At 25.1% G+C, this 17,431-nt stretch overlaps 3 protein-coding genes across 8 annotated transcripts; all 3 read left to right on the top strand.

Annotated features, from left to right (window-relative positions):
- Positions 1–460: 460 nt before the first annotated feature.
- PolI (DNA polymerase iota) lies at positions 461–3,256 on the top strand. Its single transcript, XM_003696285.4, has 3 exons — positions 461–797; positions 988–1,166; positions 1,269–3,256. Exon 3 carries the CDS (start codon positions 1,358–1,360, stop codon positions 3,056–3,058), a length of 1,701 nt encoding a protein of 566 aa, XP_003696333.1. The 5' UTR covers positions 461–797; positions 988–1,166; positions 1,269–1,357; the 3' UTR covers positions 3,059–3,256.
- Positions 3,257–3,901: 645 nt separating this feature from the next.
- Positions 3,902–7,583, top strand: LOC147658193 (chymotrypsin-2-like). Of its 5 annotated transcripts, XM_086904538.1 has the most exons (6): positions 3,902–4,041; positions 5,089–5,195; positions 6,099–6,258; positions 6,339–6,588; positions 6,719–6,856; positions 7,318–7,583. In XM_086904538.1, the coding sequence occupies exons 2-6, from the start codon at positions 5,180–5,182 to the stop codon at positions 7,465–7,467; spliced, it is 714 nt and encodes a 237-aa protein (XP_086760664.1). In that variant the 5' UTR covers positions 3,902–4,041; positions 5,089–5,179; the 3' UTR covers positions 7,468–7,583. The 5 variants fall into 5 exon arrangements, with proteins under 5 accessions (XP_086760664.1, XP_086760667.1, XP_086760663.1 ...); XM_086904541.1 differs by lacking the exon at positions 6,719–6,856; XM_086904537.1 differs by lacking the exons at positions 3,902–4,041; positions 5,089–5,195 and adding an exon at positions 5,807–5,969.
- Positions 7,584–9,219: 1,636 nt separating this feature from the next.
- On the top strand, positions 9,220–16,603 carry LOC100869877 (tripartite motif-containing protein 2). 2 transcript variants are annotated; one of them, XM_086904536.1, is made up of 11 exons: positions 9,220–10,190; positions 13,058–13,220; positions 13,300–13,473; positions 13,550–13,753; positions 13,815–14,063; positions 14,173–14,359; positions 14,509–14,945; positions 15,034–15,216; positions 15,306–15,413; positions 16,157–16,295; positions 16,359–16,603. In XM_086904536.1, exons 1-11 carry the CDS (start codon positions 10,171–10,173, stop codon positions 16,595–16,597), a joined length of 2,103 nt encoding a protein of 700 aa, XP_086760662.1. In that variant the 5' UTR covers positions 9,220–10,170; the 3' UTR covers positions 16,598–16,603. The 2 variants fall into 2 exon arrangements, with proteins under 2 accessions (XP_086760662.1, XP_086760661.1); XM_086904535.1 differs by lacking the exon at positions 9,220–10,190 and adding an exon at positions 11,555–12,431.
- Positions 16,604–17,431: the final 828 nt, after the last annotated feature.

Here is a 17,431-nt window from a genome sequence, read left to right as displayed (position 1 = left end):
TCTTTAATTTTGTTAAAATGCACATTATAATAAAGAATCACAATCATATATAGAAACACAAGTGAACGATGTAAAATAAAACCTACAAAATTTTCTGGAGAATCTTTATAGTAATTCATTTTTACTATATTCGTCATATATTTTTACTAGATGATGTACAATATGATTGGATTATATCTAGGGAAAAAATACGTTTTACTGTAGATTTTATCTACATATTGTCAATCATTTCTTTATGTTATTTTAAATATCATTGGTTGTTAACCAAATCATGAAAATGAGCCATTATATTTATAATATTCTTTAATGGGAATATATATTTACATTATATACTGATCTATTTTAAACATTTATATGTATAAAATTTAGAAAATTATAATTATATATATAATATATATATATATATAATATATATTATATATATAATATATATATATATATATTATATATAATATATAGAAAGATATACTATGACAATTCAAAACATGGCTACCATGTGAAAAATAAATTAGTCGCATTACAGTTTGTAAACAAATTTCTATTTAGTTTTTACGATAGTTTTGTTTCGTGTTAACAACGAAACTTAACAGCCGTAAAAAAATATATTTCTTCAATGAAATTTATAAAAAGTTTCTGAGAATTTCGGAAATAAAATATTCGTGTTTTTAAAAGTTCCAGTTACAATTTGATGTCTATTTAATGATCTAACGGATTTCTGAAAAATAAAAATATTTCTGTATTTTAATGTTCTTCGTGGTTGTGAGACAATATATCTTTCAAATGAATATTAAATAATGGTAACCTTACTTTATAATTTAAAAAAAGTTCTAAAATATAATAAAATAAAAAAGTAATTTAATAATTGTGTTTCGAATTTATTTAAGAATAAAAATGATAATTAATTATACAATTATATGTCTCCATATGTAAGTTAAAAACAATAAATTATTTATATGTTTTGATTGAAGTACTTAACCTATTTTTTAGATATACATCTATAGTTAAACATATCGACAAATAAACAATTATATATTCAGAAATTATTATATAAATTTGTGCTAAAGTGTGTTAATAATAGAAAGAAAATTATTCTTTGTTAATATCATAAGTAATATGAAAATATGCATTTAAAAATATATTTTTAACCAAATCTGTTTTCTAAAAAGGTAATAAATTTTGCTACATTATGGATAATAATTATTTATAAATCAACTGTTTTTATTATTTGTAATATTAATTATTACATTAAATATTTATTATTGTTACAGAGTATATATGTTAAAATATTAAATAAAATATTTATGTGATAAAGATTCTATGAATAATAGTGTATTACATTATTTGTAAATTGACCTCAATGGATTCCATTGAATTTGATGCAATTATAAGACATCCAAGAACTATAATTCATATAGATGTTGATTGTTTCTATGCTCAAATAGAGATGCTAAGGCATCCAGAGCTAAAAAGTAAACCATTAGGAGTACAACAAAAAAATATGGTAGTGACAAGTAATTATATAGCACGAGAATATGGAATTAAAAAATGTATGTCTGTACAAGAAGCTTTAAGGTTATGCCCAGGGCTGGCCTTGGTAAATGGTGAAGATTTAACAAATTATCGTCACTTTTCTGCTAAAATATTAGAGATATTACATCAATTTACTCCATTAGTTGAAAGACTGGGTTTTGATGATAACTTTATGGATGTAACATCTATTGTACAAAAATACATGAATTCTGGAAATAATTCAGAATTAAATATAAATATTTCCATGGAAGATGAAAATCCAGTTGGTGAAATATTTGGAACTTCTGAAGAAGAATGTCCTTGTGGTTGTCATGCTCGATTAATTATTGCTTCCAAAATTGCAGCAGAAATAAGGGAACGAATTTATAAAGATTTGCATGTTACATGCAGTGCAGGAATAGCACATAATAAACTTTTAGCAAAACTAGTGGGATCATTGCATAAACCAAATCAACAAACACTTATATTCCCGTGCAGTGCTCCTATGTTATTATCTAATATAGGATCTATATCTAAAATACCAGGTGTTGGACAAAAGACTACACAATTATTAATGTCTAATAATATAAAGACAATAGATGATTTACGTAAAACTCCTTTAGAAACTTTAGAAATGAAAATTGGCATTGATTTGGCAAGAAAATTAAAAGATAATGCTGAAGGTATTGATGAAACTGTAGTAAAACCAACAGGAAAAAAACAGTCTATAGGTTTAGAAGATGGATTCAAAAGTGTTTCATTAGTAGCAGAAGTAGAATCGCGATTAGGGGCACTTTTAAGAAGATTAACAGAATTAGCCATGGAAGATGGAAGAATTCCGGTCGCTATGAGATTAACAGTTAGAAAACATGATTTTAATAAATCAAGTTCGGGTAAAAGGGAAACTCGGCAATGTGCTTTACCAAAACACTTACTGCCTTCTTCAAAATCTGGTGTTTATGATCATGCTAAAATGTTGACACTAGCAATGAAATTATTTCATCGTACTGTTGATGTTTCTAAACCATTCCATTTAACTCTTCTAGGAGTTGCTTTCACAAAATTCGAGGAAAGATCTTCCGGAAAAAATAGTATTACGTCTTTTTTACGAAAACAAGTCGCAGTTCAATCTGTTTTAGATATAAGCTCAGAAGAAGGTATTTCTGATATTAATCTTGGGTCGCCAATGAGTGTGAATCAAGATAGTAATGATGGTTCTGCAATGAGTACCACTTCATCTCCAATTTCGAAGTCAATAGGTACTACGAACAATCAGAATACGGACGATGATTTATTGAATGAAATAGAACCTTTACCAAAAAAAACAAGATTGGAAGTATGGTTAAGTGGACGCAGAGAATCTCCAAGTAACGAAATGGCTGATCTTCGCCTCAGTCCTTCATCACCAATGCAACTATCTCCAAAAATTGATGCAGCTGTTCTTAAATCTTTACCCATTGATATACAAAGAGAAGTGACTCGTTCTTGGCCGACAACTAGTAAACCAAAACCCAATAATATACTTAAATATTTTATAGCTAATAAGTGACGGAGTTTTATAGCCTAGAATATAATATAGCCATCATTCTGTATACATTTACACACCTACAATATTGGATGGCAGCACCATGTGATATTATGAATTTAAGTTACTAAATATTTTAAATCAATTGCGATTTTGGGTATTAATCTTCTGTATACATATTTTCTACAACATTTACATTAAATGAATGTTAATACAAAGTAACTTTATCGTATAATTTTGGTTACTTCATTAATCATCATTAAAAAAGACCTAAACTAGATTTGCATGATTTGTTAAAGCATATTTTTATTTATTTATCTTTGATCAATTCAAACACAATTGTTTGATTAAATTACTTAGAGTAGGCGGATTTTTTAGTTGTTTTGAATTTAAAAAATATTCTCAATAGTCAAAAAAAAAAAAATAATAAAAATATAAATTGACTATTATTATTTATAAAAATATTCCTATTTAAATAGAATTCTCTCTAATTCCTATTTTAAGTCAAAGATAAAAAGTATAAAGTAAGTTTTATTTTCATTTTCCATAACATGTGCATATTTCGTATGATCTTTAATTCTGATATGTTTTCATAAGTAATGTTTAATATTATTGAACTGAATAAAAATTAAAATTAAGTAAGTTAAATATTTTTGTATTAAAAATTTATTTAATTCGTTACTTTTTTTTTCTTTCTTTTTCCATAAAATTTCTTTTTATTACGTCTCTATGAGTATTTCAACGGCAGAAAAGTATTTTCATTTAAATTTTAATAATTTTTTGCGTGACTTATGTACTTTTAAAGGAAATCCGTTTCGTTCAACGGGTGCTGGCATTTAATTTTGTATGTACTAGTTATTAAATTATAATTGTATGATTTTTTATGTTTAAAACAAAATGAAATAATGTTTATATTTTTAGTATACTATTGATGTTATTCTATATGTAACGAATGTTACAAAAGACATGCCGTACAGAAATACTCACTCATCTTTAAAATACTATTGGTAAGGAGCATCATTCGAATGAGAAAGCACAATTTATAATATACAGTTATATTCAAAATATTAGACAATCATAAGGTTTTATCGGTTCGATATGATACAAGGTCAATAATATACGTTTAAACGAACACGAATAAAACAAAAAAAAAAAAATAAGCCTATGATCCACGCTATTTCAAATATTATATTACACAAATTTACTTTTAAATGATTTACCGAAAAAATAAGCGTGCATTAAAGCGTGGCCACTGGCAAGTGATACTGTAATAGTAGCTTTTGTAAATGATCACTTATATAAGGGTACGGACAATTTATACATACATTTATACATATATATATATATATATATTTCTCTTTATATATACATATATATGTGTATATATATATATATATATATATATATATATATATATATATATATAAATAGCTCGAGTAACAAAATAAAGAAATATATACGCGATAGAAATGATTACTTATGACCAAGCTTTTTTTCTATGTTTATTTATTTACTTATATGCACGGGAGAAGCGGTACAGTTCTGATTATTAACTTCTGGTTGTGAAATACATGAATATTTTATACATATATGCAACGAGGAATATGAGCAGTTGCGAAATTCACATGTATTTGTCAATGCTGAAGTTTTGATTAATAAGAATAATACGCAATAGTTCGCACTTATTAGATAATTCTCAGATAATTGATAATATTTAAAAATTAAAAACAGGGAATATAAAATAAAATTGAGTTTGATTTTGTATAAACAACATTACATCGACGGTTCATATTACCTCTAATTCATTTAAATAAAGGAAGTTCAAGTTGTATGATTTTGTTGTTCTCTTTTTTATTATTATTGAATAATGCTCCTCGTTCCTTGTCTATTTCACAATATATTTAATCTATTTTGAATCATAATTAATAATTAAATCATCAAAATAAATTATATATACAATTTTGATATTGAAAAAAAATTTATATATGCTACTACGCGTATAATAAAAACATTATCTTAATAATAATATTTAACAAATACAAATTTAATTTAAGCGTACAGTACGTTCGTGTGTGATGACAGAATTAGACCCTTACCACTACCATGTAATTTGAATGAGGCCAATCACCCAGCCACCATCTCCGAATGGAACATAATCAGGGTGAGTCATGTTATAATGGAATAAATTGTTAGCTTTATGCCTTTTTAAATTATCTTGCGCACTCGTTTAATAAGGCCCTTAAATAATCTCTTTTGAATCTTCGACGTATAGACACAAATTGAGTGAACTAAATAATTTTTACTATATAACGAAATCAAAATTCTATTATACAAATATAATTTATAACTATTGCGTTAATTCTTTCAGGATTAGTCAGACATATAACATCATGAATTACGTCAGCTTTCAAGCAGAAAAATATTTTTTAACTGTCAATATAAATAAGTTTAATAAATTTTAAAAATAAATTTTAATTCTTAAAAAAATGCAATCTAAAAAAATTTTAAATGAGGACAATATCAATGAAAATAAAACAAAACTGAAGATAAAATAAGGTAGACAAACCTATTATCTAAAAATAGCAAGATTATTCTTTGTTGAGCCATAATTAGGAAACCCCCATTGAGAGATAAACATTTTTAATATTGTTAGTCTAGGATCGTTTTCCTCTTAAATAAGCGACATGAGTTTTCTTAGTTTTTATCATAGTATATGTGAGATACATCTGAATAAGCTTTTTAGGTAATATCTGACCTAAATTTAAATACTGTCCAGGCATATCTTTAATTCCACGGTCATTGAAGGTATAAATACTCCTCAAATATGTGCAGTATGCCAAGTTGAAAGTTTACCTGTTGTTACAAAAAACCTACTATCTTAAAATGTTTTCATTTTTTAATATTTTTATTATTATTTTTATATTTAAAGCATCAGGTATATAATTTCTTATTTAAAAAAAAAATAAAATACCGTAAAAACTATAAAAATTAAAAAAATTATTAACATTATTAAAATTATTAAATTAAGAATCCACATTAATTATTTATACATATTTAAATATAGCTGCAAATATAAACGAAGTTCCAAAAATCGTCGGTGGTTCTGTAGCAAAGGATGGGCAATATCCCTATCAAGCATCACTTCGTTATAGAAATCGTCATTTTTGTGGAGGATCAGTATTAAATGAAAGATGGATACTGACAGCTGCTCACTGCTTATCAAGGTTGATATTAATTAAATTTCTATATACTTTATATTACTACATAAATGATTTTCCTCTTTTTTTATCTTCGATTATTTTAGTTTTAATGATACAGCAATAACCGTCGTATTGGGTACTAACACTTTAGACAAAGGCGGTGATGATTATCAATCTGAAAAAATAATTGGCCATCCAAAATACAGTTCTATATTGATCAGAAATGATATTGGATTGATCAAATTGGATAAGAATATCGTTTTCGGAGAGAAAGTAAAGCCTATTCAATTACCCAATGAAAACTTCAGTAAAATAGATTATCCTGCTGTATTATCTGGTTGGGGAACCACTAACGTAAGCATTGATCTAGATGAATTATAATTTTACAATTTTATTTTATTATTTATTATCATTATATTTATCATTTTTCCCCCTCTATATATTTGAAATGGCAATTAATCTCAATATACACAAATCATCAAAGTATCCTGGACAAGTACCAAATGAATTATACTATATTCAGTTGAATGTGATCGATCAAAAACAATGTTTAAACGTCAGCTTCCGTGTCACCAATGACAATATCTGCACACTTAACAAGAGGGGTGAAGGCGCTTGTCATGTAAGTGCATTCGTGTCTAGTACTCGAGAAAAGGGCTCTTTCATATCAAAGGATCCCTTAACTAAAGCGGCACTTTTTTTTCTTATTTGTAGTCCGTCGACGAAAACCGTGTCGACGAAAGCGTAATAGTGAGCACCATTGAGTTCCACTCACCTAGTTCGAAAAGAATTACATTAACTATGCGGAATATCAGACACACCCTTAACTTTCTTACGCGATAAAATGAAATTATTGCCTTTTTATTCTTTTATTCGATATACAAATCGAGTTTTTTATATCAACAAATTAATTGAATCCCTATGTTGATATTAATTTACAATTTCATAATTTACAAACATTTATAAATATGCAATAATTAATTTATCTTACTTATAAATAACAAGATCTTTTTTGGGTTTAATAATAATTTTAATTAACATTAATAAACATTATATATTAAATGATTCATTCTTGAATCACAGGGTGATTCTGGTGGACCATTGGTTGCCGATAATGTACAAATCGGAGTAGTATCCTGGGGAATACCGTGTGCAAGAGGTCAACCGGATGTCTTCACTCGCATCTACAGTTATATTGATTGGATCAAAGATCACATAGAAAATAAGAGATAGAGATATAATTGAATTTAATTGAATTACATGAATATTGGATTATGATGGATTACATATATATCTGCAATCGTTATTTTTGAATATAATATAAAATAAATCATTTCATTAATTAAAAATATTATTTTTTAATTATTACATTATACTTCTTTTTAATTATATATTTATATACTTATAAGAGAAAGAAATATTAAAAAGAAAAATAGTAGTTTAAGAATTTTAAAATGAACCTGAAAAGAAACCTGAAAAAAAATTATACATATCTCCTAAACTATAACTCCAATTTAACAATCAAAAAATTATATTATGTTTATAAAGCGTCAATTTGTAAAATAATTTTTTTTCTTTTCCTTTTTGATTTTATTTTTAAGTTATTATTCTTATTCTTTTATGTTTTCTAAATTGCAATTTACTTACATACAATTGTTAACTTATATATGTTATTATATGACCTACGCTTATGCAAATGCACTTTAAGTGACACTAATTTTACATTTCGTAATACATGAATTAATGTCATGCATATCTAAATCATTGAATTAAATAGAACATTTAAACATACATACATACATACATATATATATATATATGTATATATTATATATATATATATATATATATATATATATATATAAAACACTTATTCGAAAAAGTGCATGATCTTTTACAAACATAATTTAAATTAAATTAATTGTTATATTTTATGTATTCAATATAATAAGTTAAATATTAATAAGTAATATTTTTCAATTTTAAATTTTAAATTCGATTTAAAATACATATTTTTGTTTTATGTTATCTTATTTTTTATTATCATAAACGTATATAGTTTTATATAAAAAAATAATGCATTTAATAAATTTAAAAAAAAAATAAAGATTGTTTAAAAAAAAAATAAAGAAATATTATTAAGATTATAAGATTATATTCAAAAAATAATAAAAATTTTAATTTTATATATTCAGTCTTCAAAAAAATATAATTAAATATGTAAAATTTTATTAAAATAATTATTTCTGTATGTTTAAACTATTTGATCGATAATAATAAAAAATAAAAGAATAAGAATTTCTTTAATATTAGAATACAATAAAAAATCTTCAATCTTAATTTCGGTCAAGCATCAAATAATCTGATTTTAATAGCGCATGCTTGAATTGTATGCATTAAAAATCATTTTAGAAATAAGAAAAATGATACTATGCATAATTTTCAAATATGAATCTTGTATATTTATAATATTATGTTTCTCTAATAATAATTTTATTAGAGGTATTAATTTTAAATTAAATATTGGTTAAAAATTATATAATGGAATAATGGAAAAATTGATCGAAGTAATAAAGTTTTTTTGTAAACAAAATCTAACAAACATTACGATAGCTTTAAAAATTCTTTTAACTACACCACTGGTAGCACTTATTCAAAGATTGCCAACATCGAGGCCAAGGATGTGCACTACTACCCTGATCTCGTCAATGTTTACAAAACACGTATTCTATATCAAATTGCCAATATTTAAACTGTATAAGACTTAAAATTGATATAATATTGATATAATAATTTTTTTTAAAATATGATAAACAATAATTCCAATTTTAATTGAAAATAAGAAAGAAAACTCTACAATGTATATAACTAATGTCCATTTCTTATATGTATGACCTAAATCACAATACGCATGCGCAATTGAGCAAGGACAGTTTAGAGGGTGTATTTTCATCCCCTGTTTCTTGTATTTCGCGATTTCTCAGTGCCATGTCTGTTCGTATTTTCTGAGAAAAACAACGTGGTGTGAAAGACGAGGATCGGTGGCCATGCCACCTGCTGGAGCTTAACGTACATTATCTGAAATCAATATCGCTATCCTTATCTTTCGTCTTATGAACAACGTCATTCTAGTAGTTTGCACTAGAGAAATACAAGCGCGGTAGAAACTGTACTCGGGGGATTGTGTTAAAAGTGGTAAAACCTTTGGTGTTTATAGTGAGAAAAATAATGAATGCCGATCTATCATTATTATTAAATTTTTATTAAATAAAAATATTATAGTTACTATAAATTCGTTCCATTCAGATATTGTTAATAAAATAATTTAATAATTAAATGTGAAAAAAATATCGTGTGTACAAAATACAATTTGTATATGTCACACAATTGCCAAAATTACAAAATTGAACGTAAAAAGGTTAATATATTGGTATAATCTATCTATTCAATATTATAGGAAACGATGCAATACTAATCATTTTGGCTCATATATTGGGGATGCATTAATGTTCAACAATTTTATTGTTTAGAAGTGTGACAACGAATATTAAATAAAATCTATAAACGTACATGTTTATATTAATGCTTTTATATCCTGATGTTATAAAATTCTTTTAAAGTAAAAAATATAAAAATGTTTTAAAAATATATAAATAAAGTAAAAGATATATAAATGTTTGACTATATTTCGGCACTTTTCATTTGTGATAAAAGATCAGATGTTCAGTATTTGAACTTAACTTATTGGAAAATGCTGTTGTAAACAGTCATATAATATTGAAGATCTTGCTACACTTAAATTGCTGTATCATGGTGCTTTGTTAGTGTGCATATCACGCCTGTGTAAGATCCTTGGGACGCCATAAATAATATATCGCGCCAATACATTGCTTGTATAAAAATAACTTATCATCTGAGTTTATCAAAGGAAGCTTCATGAGCTGCTGTCCATTCATGTAAGTATGTGACGAACTTTTTTAAGAAACGTGTATACCTTTATAGTATAAAAATTTACATTGTTTACATGATAGTACGTGATTCGTATTTTAAGGATAGATAAAAATAAAGATAAAGATATGAATTAATGCTTCACTTAAAAATATTATAAAAATAAATTCATTTTTTGTTTAAATAAAAATGTGAAAATGTGTTTATAAAATATAATCATTATAAAAAACTGGAAAAAGAATATAAAATATTTTCAGAAACAAATTTAAATATAGTAAATATAAATAATAAATAAATATAAATTTATATAAATTTAAATATTTATTTTGTATTAATTTTTTGTAAAAATTAATAAATATAATATGATAAATATAAATCAGATTTAATTTGGAAAAATTGATAATATTAATAAAATTTTTATTCTTTTATTTTCTTTTAATTATACATTTTCTGTGACTTTAAAAATGTAATTACTTTTTTCAATAAAACAAATTTCTAATCAGATATGATTATCGTGTATGACTGAATTCATGAGCACTTAAAAACCATATTATAAAGTGAATGTAATACTGCATATAGATGAGAGTTTATAAAAACATGAAATTCGTGACTGTAGAAAACGTACAGCTGTCTGAGAGCCGGCTGTAGCAAGTGCACGTAAGTAAAGCATCAGATGCTACACCTTTTAATGGGCGACTGCGCAGTAGACAATTCAGCCGACTATGTAACCGTGTACCTCGCACAAGCATACCAGGCATTTCTTCGTCTTTGTATATCTGCCGTTGGTGTTGTACGTCTCCTTACCCTTCAGGAGACGCGTGTATCTCTCTTTCTTTATCATCGCTTTCTCCTTTATATTTGTTCTCACTCTTGTGGTAAACGCTTGATGGTGCGCCAATATTCAGGGACGTATTATATTGCGCACAATATTTAACTAATGCTTTAATTTAATATTTTTTAACAAAATAACTTTATTTTACTCTTGCATTATAAATGCTATGCTTATTTGTCCTACGTTAATTACGTAATATATAAAATAACGTATCAAAAATTCACATATAAAAATAATGCATTTGTTAATGTTATCTATTTATGATATTCTTCGTAAAAATGAGCTTATCTATTCAGTTCAATTCTAAATAGGAAATCATTTTTATCATAATGATTCAGATGAATTAATTATTGAAATTATAGTTTTTATTTTATATAAGAATAGTATTAAATTGGTTGAAGAAAGTTTCGCAGAAACATAAATGCAGAAAGGAAGAAACACGCTTGGTAAATCGTAGCCGCGGGCACCCGCATAGTATACCTATCATTTCGTCCCTGGTAGTGGTGCCGGCTGTGGATGCAGGCGAGAACGTGCGCAGCTGTAAAACGTGAGTCGCTGCGCTCCGCAGCTGATGCGGTTCGTTGTGTCCGTGTCTGTATTTGTTTGGAAAAATGCAACAGAAGAGCAACGAATTTCGACAGTGTTTTTACTATCATCTCAAGGGGATAGGCACGTATGTGATTCCGCTGATATATTGCAAGTGATAGTGACGTATATAATAAACATTTAAAATGACATTAAAAATTTGCAAAAATAAACAATTTTAAAAGTGAAATAAAAATAAATTTAAAGTTTAACAAAATTGTTCTTTGCATTTATTTTTTAATATAATTCACGATTTAGCAAGCTTTTTAGGATATAAAAATTCATCTTTACAACTATTTCCGTGTCAGGGACAATAGACATTAGAAAGAAATATAGACAAAGAGTATACATCGGCATATGCTTTGTACCTGGTGGTTCTTTTACGATAAAGATTATGAAAGAAGTGTTGTATTCATTGATAACATTTTATATGAATGTGTATTGTATTTGAAGCTATTAATACTTATTAAGAAAGAAAAAAAGACAATGCATCAAGTAATTTTGTTTGAAAATATTTAAAAAAAAATTGCATGTAGAAAGTTACTTCGATAGCACTTGGAAACAGTATTTTCTTTTTGATATTGATATATTTTGACATTTAAATTCTTCAGCATAATGAAATTAAAAGATGTAATTTATACAAAAATCATTTATTGAATTTATTAGTGTTGTTAAGTTCATTTGATAATGAAAATTTATACAAGAAGAAAGAGATATATTCCAAGCGTGCATCGACACCCCGCTAAAACGTGTGCAATGTAACGGATGTATATATTTCTCAAAGCAACGACAGGGCTATCTCCATTATGGAGGCACTGCGTTTAGCTATACAGTGAGTTTATTATTCAACAAATGTTTTTATAAATAACTTGTTTTAATATATTTATTACTATAAAATTCTGTTTGTATTTGTTCACTTATTATAGCCAAACAATTAAAATAAATTGTGAACGTCAACATGTATTTATTCGTTCACAATTCATAAATAGATAAATTTTTGCACACCCTATATATTTTTTATTTTTATGAAATAAACAGAGAAAGTAATATTGTCATAACAATTGAACATACATAGCGTTAAAAATTGAATTATGATATACATAAGAAGTAGTTCTTTCATGAGTATATTTATTATATATATATTATATTATAATAATATTTATATTTAAATTTATTATAATTATTTTCTATATTCTTGAATCATTTATTTATAATATTTAATATGTTAATAAATATATTTTTCATTATTAATTTTATTTATATTTTTTGAAATTATATATAAAGAATAATATTTTATTCAAAAATAATATTTAAAAAATGTATAAAATTTTCTTAATATTATTTATATTATATTATATAAAGACAAATTTTTTATTTGATAAAAAATTTACAAAATTTACATTATTTTATATTTCATTTAATTATAAATTTAATTACAAATTATTTTATATTTTATAGGACACGACTAGGGGAGAGGATGGTTAGTATGAGCTCTATGCTCGTGGAAACTGTTAGCATAAACTATGAAGATTTTAATGAAAGTTTTTTAACATGTGGTACATGTCTTTGTGTTTATGATGGTGGAGAACATACCCCCAAATTATTACCATGTTCACATACTGTAAATATATCAATTATTTTTTAATATTATATCATTTGTATTATTTAAATTATAATTTATTTACATTTTACATATACAGGTATGTTTACATTGTTTAACAAGAATTGCTGCATCTCAAACTCGTGAGACTGGTGCTTTTCGATGTCCTATTTGCAGAGAATTAATAACAATTCCTCGTGGTGGAGTTCCTGCTTTACCACCTAGTTTTCTTGTAAATCAATTGCTTGATCTTATGTCTAGACAAAGAAGAGAGGTTTGAGATAATATTTCTTGCATAACTTTTTCTTGTGAATATTGAATACTATATTAAATTTTATCTATTATTGCAGGTTATTCCAAAATGTTCAGTTCATATAAATCAAGAATTATTATTTTGTGAAACATGTGATACAGTGTTTTGTACAGTATGTACAGGTGGTAATCATGCAGGAACATCACCAGGATGTACTGAGCATACTATCATACCTTTTAGCATTGCAATAAAAAGAATGTCTGAAATCTTGCTTTATAAAGCTAATGAATGTATATCTAAGGTAATAACATATTTTTGTCATGATTTGAAATTTAGTAATCATAGAGTATTATTATATTTAGTTAACACAAGCCCAGGATTCTGTAAGTACAGAATTACAACGTTTGGAGGCTTCAACAGAAAAATGTTTGAATGCTGTAGATACTGAATTTGCAGAAATTATTTCAAAAATAGAAAGAAGACGTTCAGAATTACAAGCAGCTGTTACTGCTGCTGCAAGAGATAAAAAACATGTGTTAGAAGAACAACATGCTCTAATAGAAGCTGAAAAAAATAAAGTGCAAGGAGAATGTGAAGGATTACAATATCAGGTATGATATTAGTACAAATATCTGATATGATATAATAAGGATTAAAATATACAACTATATCTAATTGTTATATAATAATAATAAAAAATAATATACAATCCTTTTAAAGGTTGAAGTTCGAAATATTACACAAAGAATTGGTAGTTTATCTGATCAACTTGATGCGGCATCAGCACTTAGTGAACCTAAAGAAAATGCTTTTATTACTTTTGAATTTAATCACAATAATGCTCTTTCTCAACTAGAGGAAGCTCTTAATAACTTGGGAAGAGTACGTTCTAGTACAACATTGCCAGGTATCCTGAGGATTGATAATACAGTAAAGTACCTGCTTCAAACTTTGTTATTAATCATTATGCAAATGTTATTGCTTTATGTTTTTAACTTGCCAATTATAAAAAAAGTTATATATTTACTTATAGTAATAATATATATTTTGAAACAGGTTTATGCAGAGCCCGGTTGAAAGATTCTGCCATAGTTAAACTACAAGCAGCTGTTGTAGTAGAGACTGTTGATTATCATGGGCATCCTAGAAATGTCGGAGGAGATCTTATCACTGCAGAATTAACATTAGCAGATAGTATTCATTCAGAAAACCAAAGTTCCAGTATTGAAACTGAAATATTAGATTTAGAAAATGGTACATATGAAGTACTATTTCGACCTCCATCTGCAAGTCGTTATATTTTAAAGTTATCAGTTTTTGAGCGGCCTATTAAAGATTATCCTTTATTTTTTGATGCAACTGAACATAATGAACCTATTAAGATATATGGAAGACGAGGAAACGGAAAAGATGAATTTCATCAACCAGTAGCAGTTGCTGTTGATGATGATGGCATGATATATATTTTAGATACTGGAAACTCACGAATAAAAGTATACTAATAAATTTAATCTATTTAAAATTATTATTAAATATTTAAATTCTTATATTTTGTTACATATTTGTATATTATATTTCTAGGTACTCAATTGTGATTTAGAATTTCAAAGGCATATAACTAATGAAGGTCTAGAAGGACGTAGTTGTACAGGAATTGGTATTTCTCAACAAGGTATTGTTGTTGTTAATTGGAGGACACGTAAAATAACTGAAATGAATTCTTTAGGAGATACTGTTAAATCTTTTTCCCATAATGCATTTCAAGTTAGTATTTATCTCTATAATTTTTATTATAACATTAATACATTATTTTATATTATTACATTTATTTTTTTTATTTATTTTATTTATAGGAACCAATTGATGTTGCAGTTGATAGAAGTTATGGCCATATACTTGTTGCAGATAATGGTCAAAGTTGTGTTTTTGTATTTGATTCTGATGGCAAAATTCTCTTTCAGGTTGGATAATATTTAGGTTCTTTAAATTTATAATTAATTATTATTTTTTTCTTTTATCATATGTACAGTTTTATCCAAATATCTTTTAAATAAAGAATGTTATAAAAAAATATTCTTATAAAAATTGTTTAATATAAATAGATATATTATGTAATATATAAATAATTTTGTAGATAGACGTTCTTTTTTAAATGGAATTATATATTTTAATGCATTAATCGATGCAACTTATTAAAAAAAAAATTAAATTATTTTTGTCGCAAAATTATTAATACAAAAGATATAATTTGAAATTCATAAAACTTATCATGTGAAAAACAAAAAATACAAAATGATATTCTGTTGTTCATGCTTTTCTTGTCTTTGATATGGTATGGTTTTATCAAAATATCTTCTTTAAATTAAAATATCTTTAAAAAACTAGATTTTTCAACATGAAGTTGAATACTTTTTTTATAATAAATAATAAATTGCATCAATTAATGCAATAAAAATTATATATCATAATCAAAAATTAAAATTGATCTTTATTCGACTTTTATGCGTTAATCTATAGAAAAACTATTAATTTATATTATGTTGTATAATATATTTTCTTATCAAAAAATTTTTGTAAAAATATTTTTTCATAACTTTTTTTTTTAAAAGATATTTAATTGATATTTAGATAAAATGAGCATCTTATATATTAAATTTTAAAAATGTTTTATATGTATATATATCTTAAAAATGTTAATTAATAGGTTGGAAAAAGAAGTACATTTAAATTAATTACATCTGTGACTGTTGGTCCCAATGGCGAAATAATAGTGGCTGATAGTCGTATACAAGTATTTTCTGCTAAAGGAGATTTTTCTGAAGAAATTTATTCAGAAGGCAAAGGTAACTTGCATTTTCGTTATTATTATATATTAAGTGCTATATTTAATATTTCATATATTATAGGAAAAGGTACTTATGGAGGCCTCGCTGTTGATGCAGAAGGCAGAATACTTGGTACTCGTACCGATAAAGGTCGCAGTATAATCCAAGTCTTAAAGTTAGGAGGAGGTAATATTTTAACTGAAATTGATTCACATAGTTCAAAATTACGACGTCCTTCAGGTATTGCAGTACTACCTGATAATCATTTAGTAGTTGTAGACTTGGGAAATGATTGTATAAAAAAATATAGATACTGGTAAAAACAAGTTGAGTTGAAATCAAATTTATCATATGTTCACAAAAATCGTTCATACATTGCAGTTATATACCAAATATGCATTTAATATAATTTAAATTATTTACTTCTATAAGACTTTTGTTACAATACTTTATGTATAATTTTAATTTTTATTGCATTTTTTTGAAATTATCGTTTTTTGAAATTAATTTGGATAAATCAAAATAATTTCTTTATTTGAAAGAAAAATTGGTGATATTTAATAATATAGATTGCGTGTAAATATATATATGTATGTAACGTTTATATAAAACAAAAATTTTTATTTATTTATTTTTAAATTTTACATAACTTGTTCTCTTAAAATAAATCAAATTTAATTAATGTAATATAATTTATAGAATTTTGTATTGTTGTATCTATTAATTTAATTTTTTTAACTAAATAATAATGAAAGTGATTTTTTTTATTTTTTTAAAATAATTTTGAAATATACTGTAATAAATATTTTACACTGCCATAATTCAAATTCATGACAATTGTTATCAGAGTTCCATATATTTCAAAAAATCGTGTTGTATAAATGTAGTAATAAATTCTTAAAATTCATATATATAATAATATTTATATAAGTAATTTATGGGAAAATAATTTAAATGTTAAATGAAAAAGTTCCGCTTATTTACAATTCTAATATATAGAATACTTTTAGAAATTTTTTTAGATAAATTTTTTTTTTATATTTAAATCTATTTAAAAAAAAATCATTTACATTTACATTATTACATTCATGTCACTAATGTTTTGTGAAGAACATCATTGAGAAATCAACTTCACAATTAGTTAAAAATTTAAT

The sequence above is a fragment of the Apis florea genome, unplaced genomic scaffold (assembly GCF_048593485.1).
Source record: "Apis florea isolate Af1SG1 unplaced genomic scaffold, ASM4859348v1 contig_2350_pilon, whole genome shotgun sequence".
NCBI classification, from domain to species: domain Eukaryota; kingdom Metazoa; phylum Arthropoda; class Insecta; order Hymenoptera; family Apidae; genus Apis; species Apis florea.
This window is presented reverse-complemented; position numbering and strand designations above follow the sequence as displayed.